This window comes from Argentina silus (assembly GCF_951799395.1).
Source record: "Argentina silus genome assembly, chromosome: X".
Classification (NCBI taxonomy): domain Eukaryota; kingdom Metazoa; phylum Chordata; class Actinopteri; order Argentiniformes; family Argentinidae; genus Argentina; species Argentina silus.
In genome coordinates, this window is record NC_139653.1 from 13,374,088 (window position 1) to 13,387,502 (window position 13,415).

Consider the following 13,415-nt stretch of genomic DNA (forward strand, 5'->3'; position numbering starts at 1 on the left):
AAAAGAAAACATTAACAACAACATTAAAAAAACAGGGCCATGAAACTAAGAGTCATTTAAAGGTTCTTAAACATATATCTTTCTGGAGTATCACATAAAACAATTACAATACAATTCAATACAAAAGGAAGGAGAGGACTGTGTAAGTCAGTTGTTCAACATTCTTCACATGCGTTCCTCTTGCATGTGGTCATGGAGGATAGCCAGCACTGCTGAAGCAGTCAGAGTGGATGAGACTGTCTGGATCATCAAAGTCATCTAATGCCTCTATGTCAGGGCCCTGTGTCAAGGGCTCCACATCTTCATCTGAGGTAGAGGGATGAGTGAGGATAATCCGTGGTATCTAGCAGGTGATTGCCCAGAGATTGAACAGGATTGGGTAGGAAATAAAAAGAATGACATGTTATTAGTTACCTGATTTGACACCATACTGGAATTTCACAACTGGGTTTGATTAGTGACATTATCAATAATCCACCATAATAATTACAATACAAATAGGTTGTTATTTCTCATTCATACACAAACACCCAAGTGCTAGAGAAGTGTGGTAATGTTTGATATCAACAGTGACTCTGGGCTGTTTTTATAATCTATATCTGCTTATGGTTAATTAATCAACATGGATTCAACAAGGAGAGCGGATTTGGATGACAATAACTGTACCAGATGATTCTGGCATGTTGCAAGGATTTCATCACAATCATGAAGAGAATATATGACCTGTAGTGGGAAGAAAATCCCTTACCGTCATGGTATTTTTCACCACTTGAAGTGCATTGTCTTTGAACAAGGCTTCTGGTTCTCGTTCAAAAAAGGTCCAATTTAGGTCAATCTCCAAATCACACTGAAATATAAAAAAAATCATGAAAAAACCCTAAATAATAAAAAAGTGCTTTAGTGGGGGGAAAAAATGTCTTGAGAAAACAAAACAATAAATAATGGTCAAGTCGTTAAATGGACAGTGTTGAGGAGTTTCTGAAAAGCCAAGATAAAATGAATCTACTTCTATTTCTATCTATTTTTCTTGCCAACACAATCATACTGAAAGTGGTCAACTCACCACTCCATTGCCATTGCAGACCACAGCCTCAATTCTCTTGGACAGGTTGCAATCCACAGGGGACTCCATGCTTGGCTGCTTGGGTTGTTGGCGTACGTCCTCCTGCTTGCAGTTTTGTCGGCTCATCAGGATATCCGTCTCCGAGGCAACAGGGTTGTCCTGGGCACGGATGTCTTGTGGAATGGCTCTCTCTCTCACTACTTTCATCTTGATGCAGCTCCCAGCATTCCTGAGAGCGGTGACAGCCTTGTGATGGGTGACCTCTTGCATGTCCAGGCCGTTGACCTGGATGGACCCAGGACAAATGATCCAATTTGGACCCAGCGAAAGTAAAACCCAAGGTCATAGGTGGGAAACTGAACCTATTACCTCACAGTATGCATTCACTGAAAATAACTTGTCTACTTATGGACGCTACAATAGAAAAGTTGCTCTATGATTCAACATTTCAGTGGCAATGTCACTCATTGCCACTGTTGGACTCTAGAGATGAATGTTTTTGTTTTCATGTGTCTAGGTGTAATTCACTATATACTTATTTGAATAACTAAAGTCTACATCCAGAAGTCTGTCTCAAACACTACAGCCAAGTCTCTTTCTACATTTCTGTTTGTCTAATGATGCCCCCCACTGGCCAGCAGGGGAATAGCAGAAAAGGCATTTTTTTACGCAGCCTTATGGGACTGTTCACTGGTAATCTGATAATCATAGCAGCCAAATAGAAGTAACCAGCCAAAAAAACACTACTAGGAGTGTAAAAATATCGCAGTATTTTCACATATTTCAGTATTTTCCAACCTCAAGCACTCTGTCTCCAATGTGGACCCCAGCTTTTTCCGCGGGTCCTCCTTTTGACACTTTGGAAATAAAGATGCCCTGAATGGAAATATACACATCAATACAATTGATACTCAAAGGAAAACATGTACAGGGGACATTTTGCACCTTCAATCATCTGAACTGAATCAGAATTTGTGTGCACCACTGCGGGCCTCTGACGTGACCAGCACCTTGTTGGGGCTATTATTACCTTGATCCCACTTAAGTAAACCAGTAAAATTATGCAATGTACGTTTTAGGGGGGTAAATATCAACCATTTTATGATTAACATGTGATAAGTGTGGGGTGCTACGGCTGTGGTTGCAGTGCTGCCTTGGGCCTCTTCAGCTCTCCTGCGATAAGGCTCACCTCGTCATGCTCCTTGTAAGGCAGGGAGCCCTTCCCCCCTGCAATGCTGATTCCCAGACTTCCCCTCTGGCCACACACTTTGATCTGTAGCTAAGTGGAAAAGTTACCATTATACAGAATCTGCACAGCCTGGCTATCTACAGTACCATCAGAGCTGTGCACAAATTCTCTACCACAGAAAACAGGAACCTGACTTACCACATGTGACATAAATAGATGGCACTGATATTAACTGTGACATTCAAGATAGTTAAGGCATGAACATTTACTTTTAATGGCACTTGTGAGATAAGTGGTTGCTGAAGAGTGCTCCTCTCTGCTGCCACAGCTTGGTCTAACTTCCCAGGGGTAGCAGGGCAGTCTGCAGCATGTGGGGGGTCTCCATGGAGACCGGGCCCTGCATGCAGAGCTCTACATTGTTGGAGTTTTCTGTCTTCCCGAATGTCTCCTCTGTGATGTCGGAATCTTCTGGGCATTGCTTCTGCCTCTGAGAAATGGACAGCACCATCCTAGGGGTTGGGGACGGGGACAGGGGGGTGGACGGGAGAGAGAGAAAGAGAACAGGTGATGTAGAATGATCGATTATATGTATAAAACATCTTCTGAGGATATACTAAGTATGTGTGAAAATATGTGGGACGTTTGGGAACATAAAACCAATGCAAGGAAAAGCAAGGCAACAGAAGAGAACTGAGCTCACGTCCTCAAGGTGTTCCTGAATCTCCTCTGCATCCTTCTCTGGTCTGGAGCTGTGGCCCCTCATGCTGTCGTTAACAGGGAACAGGTTGAGTCCCCCATGCAGGCACTCCTTGCCTGCCACCCAGCGCAGGCCAGAGATGGGCCAGTTGTGGCTACTGGCACTGGAGGATGCATTAGCATGAGCATTTCTACACCCCTGGAGATAGTCAGAAGATATCACTCATAGCTACACATATGTTATGGTTAGTCAAAGAAGCCAATATAGCCAATAAAAACAGTGAAGTTCAGCTGTTTTATCTATTTTGAGAGAAATTCCTAAATAATTGCAGCAGACGCGTGTTTAATGTATACATAGTAATACATTAAATATTTGTACATACCTGTCAGTGACACTTTGTTCTGATAGCACGCATTTCCTCTCATAAGCTGCCTTGTCTTTTCTTTTAGGTTCAAGAGCGGAAATGCTGGTCTCACTTTAAGTATAGTATAGCTTTAAAACAATGGGTTTCATTAAGTCTAAAATAACACCTACTTGGTTTAAAGAGGGGCTGAAATGTTAATGGAATTTGTCTCTGTTGTGTATTCTTATTTCAGTGTCTTCATCTCGCGTAGCATACAAACTGGTTGTAGAACTCCAATGATTGTACTTTAAGTATGTAAATCCATGAGAGATTCCAGCCAGACCCTGAATAACCTTCAGATTCCTATTGCTCATATTTACTGTCTTCTAATTCACAATCTAGACAACCAGAACCATGGCCTTTTCTATTCATGAACAAGAGATTGAATCTCAACAAGACTAACCTAGATAAATAAAGAATATGGTACATTTGAATATTGTTATTCTACATACTGTATACAGTACATAACAATACTCTATTTCTCAGAGATTTAATTTCAGAGCAAAGCAGAGTGTCAGTCCAGCCGGAGGGATAGTCTAACAATCTACAGCCTTTAATCAATTAGGTAATCTTAGTCCACTGACATGACAGGAAATGGACCGAGAATTACAAAATCAAAGGGATAGGCCCTTTGAGAGACGTAGACGCTTCCTTTACAAAATGTTAGATAAGGCAAAGTAGTGCACAGTTCCATTTGTTATCTCCCGAAGACGAAACCAGTCTGGTAAAGTGTCTTAAACGCTTTGTACTGGCACATGAAAACATATTGTACAAGCACAAAACTGGATATGTGGTTTGCTTGTACAAGCCTGAATCAAATTTGGGCTTAGGTATATCCTGTCAATATTCATAAAATTGCTAACCCTTTGTGATGTCAATTATTTTGTGTAAACCATTTGCATGACCATTCAAAGGGGACGGTACCTTGACGTGCTATACACACATGAAATTCAAACGTATTTACAATTAAATCAGTACACAAACTGTAGAACAAGTTAAGATCTTACCTCCCAAATGCATTACATGCTTTTCTATTTAGCGCCACATTTGTTGATGTTGACAAAAACATCAAACAATTGCACTTGAAAGCATGTCAATATCAACATAACCCATGCCTTACACACTGGGACTTCACATACATAGCAGATAGGTAAATGAGGTGTAAAATGCTATACACAAGTCATGCATGGTTGGATAGACACAACAGGAGACAAATAGGTGAGGATACAGGAACAAATACTATGTGTATGTGAATGACCACCATGATGATCTCTCAGAGTGAATACCAAAACAAAAACTACTGTATGCAAGATATTTCTTTGACAAGCCAGTTCAAATCCTATCTGAGTTTAGTAGAAAGTACATAATCTAGAAATAATTAATTGTAATGTGGGGTGTGAACACAAAAGATGTCTCAAGTGTTTGTGATTTTACGTTTGACTAATTATTGTAAACTGATATAGAACGCATGTTATGATGAAATCACCAAACAACTCATGATGGAGCATGTCTATTTCAACGTCAGCATTTATTAAAAGAGAGGACTAAATGCTTGGGAGGGAATGAGTTTAAGGAATAAGGAATCATATTGTTTGGTTTTATACCCATTTTATTATCAGTGGTTAAAGTCATCCAAATCTGTAGGCTCAGTGTCCGTCCATGCCTATTTGAGATTGTGTTTTTGTGCAGCTTGATCATAAAAAGAAAATAATTCAAAGATAAAATCAACATTATAACCAATTTCTAATGTCCTCTCCTTGCAATACAATTAAAAACAAAAAAGTTTAATCAATTTTGTAGTGTACCATATGAACAACAAGCCGTATTTAATAAGACGCAAGAAACTTTAAGAAGTGCATTGGTGTATGGTCTGAAAACAACCGCATTTTTTAAACATTACACATAGGTAATTTACCATATCTGTAATACAATTGGTCAGTCAAATGCTCGTTCTCTACATTATGTGTTACAGAGAAAGAGGCACATCTGAACAAATCAAAAAATGCAGCCGTTTCAAGCAACATTGCAAAGCCGTGAAGCGCAATGGACGAAAGTAAGACAGCCTTGTCACTTCCACTCAATCCATTTGTAGGAGAGTGGTTAAGGTAGGAGTTGTGCACTGTATTAGCCCTTAATTGTTTAATTACAAAATGTGTTTCCATCAAAAAAAGTCTCAGATTTGTTTAAGAAGTCTAACAAGGGACTAGAAAAGAAGATCCAAGGCTGTCCACTCACCCAAATTCACAGTTACATCGTTTTGATATGACATTAGCAACTGCATTTTGTTCATTTCTTGACGTAAAAGGAAATAAAATACGTACCAAGTTCAAAGATATAAAGTTTTAAATCTGCAATGGATTAAGAAACTTGCTATACATTTTTTTAATTTACACCATCTGAGCTGCCAAAAAGTATAAAAGTATCAATATTCACAAATTACTATACAATAATTCTTAATCAGTAGGTCCAAAACTCCTGGGTTTAATATATCCCCAAAACGTAAAAAGAAATATTCACCCAGTGTTTTAAAAAATAAAAAATAGAACAAATATACATAATATATTTATAAAGATTTTGACAATATTTGACTTAAGACTTACAATAGTGCAACTACCTATTGTCCGTTTCCAAAAAAGAAGAAGAAAAATCTTTGTAAAAAGCACAACATTTTAAAATATCTTTAAAAAGGGGCACACCTGTGCAGATTATTGCTGTGGAAATGTGAAAAGAAGGCACATAGACCCTGGTAGTCTGAGCCAGATACGGTGATGGGATCAGAGATGAAGTAAGGTACTGGACACAGGGAGCAAAGCAGAGTCCCAGGGTTAAGCCGGAACAGGGGTAGGCCGCAGAGGAGTTTGTGGGTAAAAAAGGGTTGGAGGGTTGTGCAGGAGGTCATGGCGAGAGACACAGGAGGTAAGCACATTGCTGAGGTAAGATTCACACAGACGTGGTCACTCTGTCTGCGGCGTTATTGACCTCATTTTTGTTGGAATCCAGGCCTTTGGCAGCATTCAGGTCATTGCGGAGGTTCTCAGCTGCTTTCTTCATAGTCTTCAGCTCGCCAGGATGAGGGGTAGCGCGTCGCATCAGCGTTCCCTATGGGGAGAAAACAAACAGACAACAGGGGATGAACAGAGTTCTACAAGAGATCTCATGATACAATACAGTACAAAATAAGACAATACTTTATTAATCCATCTGTTACACAACATATTTGTCTTCTGCTTAGCTCTCCACCCCCCACAGACAACAAACAAATACACTCTTACACAAGAGATCTTGATAGGCAGGGACATTCGATCTTATGTGCTTCCATAAATATACATTTCATCTTAAAACAGGTATATGGTAACTTAACTGAAAGATGTGACAGAAAAATGACACCATTTCATATAACAGAACACTTTTCTTAAGAGAGGTCAGGCATTATATTGCAACGAGAAAAATAAGTTCCAGAAGAAACTTTGTGGGCTTGTAGTCTTATTTTGGTAGTGGGAAAGGCTTAAAGATGGTTAAATGTGGACAATAGATTAGCTGGGTAGTTGAAAGAAAGTGAGATAGTAGGATGGACCAATTGATAAAAGATGGTCAGAAGGTAGCATAGATGAGAGAAGGTTGGAAGATAGAAAGATAGATACTGTAGATAGATACATACGATGATGGCTGGGTAGTTGAAAGAAAGTTAGAGTAGGATGGTCAGATGGTTGGTTAGCCAGAGAGATGAGAGAAGGTGAGATGCTTGTTAAGGTAAGATAGATAGTGAGAGAGTATAAGGTGGTTTTATTGGGGTAGAACTGGTTGCCAAGGGAGTGCATTGTTGTGTAATCATTCTAAGAATGAGTTCTGCAGGTCTTATGCTGTTTTTATTTAATAGTCCTGAAGGTTCCACGGCAGTTGCAATAATACAGGGAGTCACAGAATGTTGGCCTAAATCAACATTCCACCGGATGAGAGTTTTTGGAGTTACAAAAAGTTTATAGAGAGATTTTATCAGGGTTGATAATTTGGGGTTTTGGGCAAATTTTACAGTTGGATTGGTGTGAATACCTTGAAAGGTGTCAGAGCAACGGTATTGCCATAGACCGCCATGTTAAAATGTGAAATTTCAAATTTGAATAGTTTAAAAAGTATAATGAGTTTGAAAAATATAAACATGAGGTCTCTGCATGTTTTTTTTAAAGTTATAGGAGGAGTAGCCTGTGGAAGACTTGGAATAATAATAACTAGAAAAAGAAGTTCAAGAAGAAACTTTGTGGGCTTGCAGTCTTATTGGGAAAAGTTTAAAAGGCCCACGAAAGTAACTTTGACTAAAGTCACATTTTTGATTGACAGTTTGTCTTGTGAGCCTTTCGTTCCTAGCTTCAATGTTTTTTAGCTGGCTTGTAATGTTGACCAATTCGTTAGCAGTGTCTCCTTTGTGGATTTATGCAGCATTTCAGTTTGAAGTTGGATGCTATTACATTTTTGGTGAGTTACAACAGCTACAACACTATACAACACTGTGCTAGCTCAAACAACAAAATACATTTAGCTACATCATTTTATTACTTTTGTATTCTGAACAGTCATGCTGCATTTTACCACAACATTCTAAATGGCCAGTTTCATCTAGTCTAGGCTGTTATCTATACCTGCCTGGAGCTGACAATGTTTTCAATTCTAGTTCTGCCTAAAATGGGAGGGATGTGCAATATAAACAAATGATATAATTTGTTTATTTTATAGAGTTTTACTACCCAGAACACGCTTCCTGTTTGAGTATAAGATGAGCAGGTCGTGGTGACGGACGCATAACCTCAATTACATCCATCGAGAGTAGCAGGGCTAGATCTTTATATAAAGAGTGCTGGAAAACTACAGAAACCTTTGGGTGATGCAACATTTATCTGGTGAATGTGCTAATTTGATCTGGTGAAGCTGATTTTCACTTTAGTGGTCCTTTAAAGATGGTAAACTGTGGATGATAGATGGATAGATTAGCTGGGTAGTTGAAAGAAAGTGAGATAGTAGGATGGACCAATGGATAAAAGTTGGTCAGAGGGTAGAATATAGGCAGATAGATGAGAGAAGGTTGGAAGATAGATAGAGATAGAAGAAGGATGATGGCTGGGTAGTTGAAGGAAAGTGAGAGTAGGATGATGAAGCAAGCCCAATTCTGATATCATGAATGACAACATATGAAAACATTAGTCCTAATAGTCTCAACCAGATAATGGATTTAAAAAATCCATATTTACCATTTGCCCTTCTATCTTTTACAGAAAAATAATTCCAATGGTGGCATCTCTATTCCTTGTTTGTCCAGTGATAGTTTTGACATTTCAAATGACCCCTGTCTACTCTTGTCAAAACAGCCCTGCTTTTTCACCTCACCAACCTCCATTCACACACTCCTCATCCTTCCCACACTCAATCTCTCATCTCACCTTTTCATCATCCTCGTCCTCATCATCATCCAGGAAGTGGATGGCACTGATCCTGTTCATGGCTCGGTCGTCCCAGGTGTCATCCACCATGTCGTTCACCAGGCTCTCCAGAGCACCACAGCGGGCCAGGTTATCAGACCCTGAAACACAGTTTGGGAATGCCATGTGAGGTCAGTATTCATACAGTCATTAATCAATGACTGGCTTCTTTATTAGTCCCAAATTAATGCAGAAAATGCAGAAAATAAAGAGCCTTTTTGGGCAGTAAAAAAGTGAGGTAAAACCACTCAAGGTAGTAGTGTTGGCATGTGTTACAATCACAAACAATAAACACACCCACATAAACACAACAGAATTCTTCAACAGAAAATTAATATGTTTTGTATGATTGCTTGTCTCCATCTGCAAACCCCCTCAAAAGGTGAAGGCTGTCTCATGACCCAATGCTCATAAATGAGAGCTTGGAACTGCCAGATCACAGTTTCAAATCCCAGCTTAGTCACAGGCTTACAGCAAGACAATCTACCTCCCTCCCCCATCTCAGCGTCAGCCTCACTCACTTGACCTCTGAAAATCTTAGATCCTCATCTGCTCCGCAAGTGAGTGAGGGTCAAGAAAATCAACATAAAGCACACAGCCTCTCATTCTGACGGAGATACTACGGACTAAGGAATAAGGACAACTACTATGGGGGATGGTCACAGGAAAAGCACACCAATACCAAATTGATCTGATAATAAATACTCCATAGGATTCAGCATGAGGTTGTGGATCACACTAAATAATAACAATAAACAATTGGGTCAGGCATAAATTCTGACAGGACTCCACTGAGTGCCTCTCTTCACTCAGCAAGCTTTTAATGACTGCAGGCCAGTCGGAGCTAAGCCTCTTTCACTGTCCAATCCACTGGGTTTTTTTAAAAACACAGCCGAGGTCCAAGGCCTCAAGGGGCAGCGTAGGCCCATATCTGGTAAAGGCTCTGTGATCCCCACAGGACCTCTTAATCGACATCAATTGAGGGATGGATCAGAGACACAGAACATGCAGTGCTTCTCCGAGCTTCTCGTGATAATATGATAAAAAAACTTGGCCGCTTTGAGAGAATTTAATGCTCGTCAGGCTTGGGGAGAACATGCAAGAACTGATGTAGACTATTACTATAATATCATATAACCTGTGGGATTAACTCATTTCACTCTGGGGTTGAATATGCAGGAGAGTATAGGCATGATCTTTTTTTTAAATGAATAGATACTGTACGTGTAATGAGAGGCCGGTGACCCCAGAGGAAGATTTTAGGTTATGTCTCCTCAATCCATAAATGACCATGATCATGCAATACACTTACAGCACATCTAAACAGTGTCCCTGTGATTAGTAGAGAACAAGGGTCGCATTTTATCACATAAGCAGTCATAGTATAACTAATGATTATAGTAGTGCTGGTGCATATCAGGTGACGTTATAGCCATAACATATCCGGTAACATTAACCACCTCCAGGGTGGCCTCTACTGGCATCCAAAGAAGCCAAACCAGGGGTCAGGATTAACCAATTAGAAAAAAATTAATTACCTTTATTGTTGGATTCACAAGGCTGCTGGGGCAGAAGCACACAGGTGAGCACTTTTTCCCCTGACTCTGGGTCCATGTCTGTCTGAAAAGTCAGGAGGGGCTTGGACTGGTTCTCTGACAACCACAGGGCCTTCAGTCGGAGCGTGGTCAAAGACATGGGTAAGTGGGCCAGCCTGGGGAAGAGATGACACCATGTTACAGACAAGCCTCATAAAACTGTATGAGAGTTGGGATCTCATACTTGGACTACAAAGTCATAATACACTTTAAATAACTACAGTTTAACAACTAATACAATGACTACACAATGTACAAATAAATGCTACATACTCTGATTGGATAATTTGTGTTGGCACTGCAGTCAAACATAGACTTGCAAATGCTGCAGATGAGCACCTGTCATCTCTTACAGGTTTACTGGGTTTAGTGAATATAGTCAAATCGAAATGATTGTAAATAGTACCTATTTCCAGAGACATCAAATACATGCAGTTCTGTGGCCTGGGACAGCTCAGAGGGAATCTGTGTCAGCTTGTTCTCTCGCACACAGAAGACATTAAGACTGCTGCAGCCTCCAATCTGGATTTGAAGAGACAAAGCATGGAAATAAAGCAAATTAAAACAAAACAAATCTTAAAAGATAGTAGTTTCACATAGACCATATCTACAGATGTGTTCTGTGAGGCACCCAAAATCTTGAGCAGTGAGGAATGGATGGAGAGAGCTTTTATAATTCATATTATAACATAATCTATGCAGGCAATCCTGTACTGTCTCTAACCTCAGATTTTCATATTGACTTGTCTCGAGCCATCCGTACCAGCTAATGCAGAACGTCTGGAAAAAAAGTTCAAGGTAGAAACAATTCTTTTGGGGAGGGTCTTCGACAGACAGACACTCTCCCAACAAATCACAAGTTTGGGTTGGTGGGGTTCAGAATGAAATGGAGGAATCAGAAGTGGAGGCTCATCAGAATAATGATAGCCGGTTTCCTGTTAGTGCACATCCCTCCCATTCCACCTATAGGACACGGAAGCCAATTGTTGAACAGACGGTTAGCCAGAAGCATATGTAATTTGTGGGAGGCAACCTGTCTGACTTGGCAGACTACATATTGACAGCAAAAATAAATATATATATATATATATAAATGAAATCTTAAAACCTTTAAACATATTGTGTTCAGAAAGGATGTGTTGTAGAGAAAAGTAAACCATTTCAAAGTGTTTTGGCAGTTTGCCCTAGAATTGCTGATCCCGATGGCAGATCTATAAAATGTCTATGTGGTTCGGCAGAGGGGACTAAAATTAGCTGCAATTAGTAGCGAGTTAAAGTAGAGACCTGATGGTCCAGCTAAAGTGCACTGTAATCTACTAATGAGCCAGTGCTCAGCCCTGAGCAGGGAACAAGTATAGTGATGGAGACTCATCGTGTTAAAAGGATCTCTCTAAGCTGGAGAACTCAATGGGGTGAATAAGATTAGTTCAAATGATGCTGCTAAGAGCTGTCCAAATGTCAGCAAAAGGATTGCAGGTTCTACACAAAGAATATCCATTACTTCAGGCATACAGAGGACTTCATGCATGGATGCTCAAACAAACTCAACACAGGGGTTGTTTGTCTTCCTCAGTGCATAGAAAATATTGCCAAATTGCAGCATGTGATCATGTGGGCCTATAACAACACGAATGAATATCAGTATTTTTACAGTAGACGATTTGCCAACGGTTCTGTCAATATGATGAAGTTATAGATTTCGATCACAAAACAGCCTTTGACACTTGGAGCCAAATGTCAAGTCAATGCCACTGAAAAAAACAACATGCATTCTGCCCATCACTGTATTAGAGACAACTATTTGTTCAGTTTCATGGTAAGGTTTCTATACTTGTTACTGAATGTCATACTATTATTATGGTTGGAAAAACTGTGACACTATGATTTCATTATCTGGGCCAAGTGTGTGGACTCTTACTTTTCTGCACACACTGGACTATTTGCAGCATTGAGACATAGAGGCATTGTATAACCACTAAAGGCCCTTTCAGAATAAGCTTTAACCAGAGCTTGCCTTCACTCTACGAGGGGTTAGAAACAAAATGTCCAACACAAATACACGCACCAGAGAACTGCAGAAGATAATAGAAATTAAATGAATAGGCAAAAAAAGCAGGCAGTGTGTGTGTGTGCTTTGTCTGGGCTTGAATCCCATGAACACAAAAGGTAGCATGCCAACACTGGCATCGCTGTGAGTGCTGAAGTCATGCTAGTGTACACACACACACACACACACACACACACACACACCTTGGGTGCAGTCACAGCAGGAGATATATTATTCAGTGCACCATGTCGCCGTGGTAATCGGCCTTTGTCTGCCAATGACTGTGGCATACGTTTCTGCTGAAAACGATTCAGCTCACACAAACCGGATCTTCTGGTTGACAGGTGTGAGGATTAGCTTTCACAATACCCATTAAAATCAGAGGTGACTGATAGAGTGCATGCAAATCAAACAGTCATCACTAGAGAGCACACTAACCCGATTCCACTTACTCATGAGGCTATGAACTTCAATCATTGTTCCAAGCAGCAATGTAAATCAGGAGCAAAACGAGATATAATCATGTTTTACGTCCGCTTTTTAAAAATGTTAATCTGAGATTGCACTAATTTCATGCAAATACACATCTACACTCACATACAGTACAAATATATCAGAAAAATATATATTTAATCTGCACTCAGTCAAATATCTGAAGAACCTGGATGTTGATCAAAACAATCTAGGCCTAACCATCATATGCATGTCCTTTTGTGTTACTCATTAATCTGTAGGAGATAACCTGCCCGATGTCAACAAACGATGGAACACATCATCATATTTACAACAAACATTTTAATGTCAGAGTGTATTGTAGGGCCTTTACCAAATGTTATACTCTTTGCCTGACTGGGATTGAATGGTCCAGATCACTAAAGTACACAGTCTGCTACAAAGGGACATGAAGTCAACTTTATCTGAAGTGTAATTGCTAGTCTCCCAGACCCAGATTA

General features: G+C 39.9%; 2 protein-coding genes across 3 annotated transcripts in view; both read right to left on the minus strand.

Annotated features, from left to right (window-relative positions):
- Positions 1-44: 44 nt before the first annotated feature.
- On the minus strand, positions 45-6,251 carry LOC310822228 (uncharacterized protein; the record flags this gene model as incomplete). Its single annotated transcript, XM_083694577.1, has 8 exons — positions 45-343; positions 749-847; positions 1,064-1,348; positions 1,862-1,939; positions 2,253-2,342; positions 2,522-2,761; positions 2,953-3,112; positions 6,049-6,251. 8 exons carry the CDS (start codon positions 6,249-6,251, stop codon positions 191-193), a joined length of 1,308 nt encoding a protein of 435 aa, XP_083550703.1. The 3' UTR covers positions 45-190.
- Positions 4,941-13,415, minus strand: part of LOC310823084 (leucine-rich repeat-containing protein 1-like) — a 32,756-nt gene continuing 24,281 nt past the window's right edge. For both annotated transcript variants that reach the window (XM_083695802.1, XM_083695801.1), the window contains 4 exons: positions 10,822-10,937; positions 10,359-10,531; positions 8,782-8,921; positions 4,941-6,451 (listed from right to left, as the gene is read on the minus strand). In XM_083695802.1, the coding sequence (XP_083551928.1) occupies positions 6,293-6,451; positions 8,782-8,921; positions 10,359-10,531; positions 10,822-10,937 (588 nt within the window). In that variant the 3' untranslated portion in view covers positions 4,941-6,292. The remainder of the gene's footprint in view (positions 6,452-8,781; positions 8,922-10,358; positions 10,532-10,821; positions 10,938-13,415) is intronic.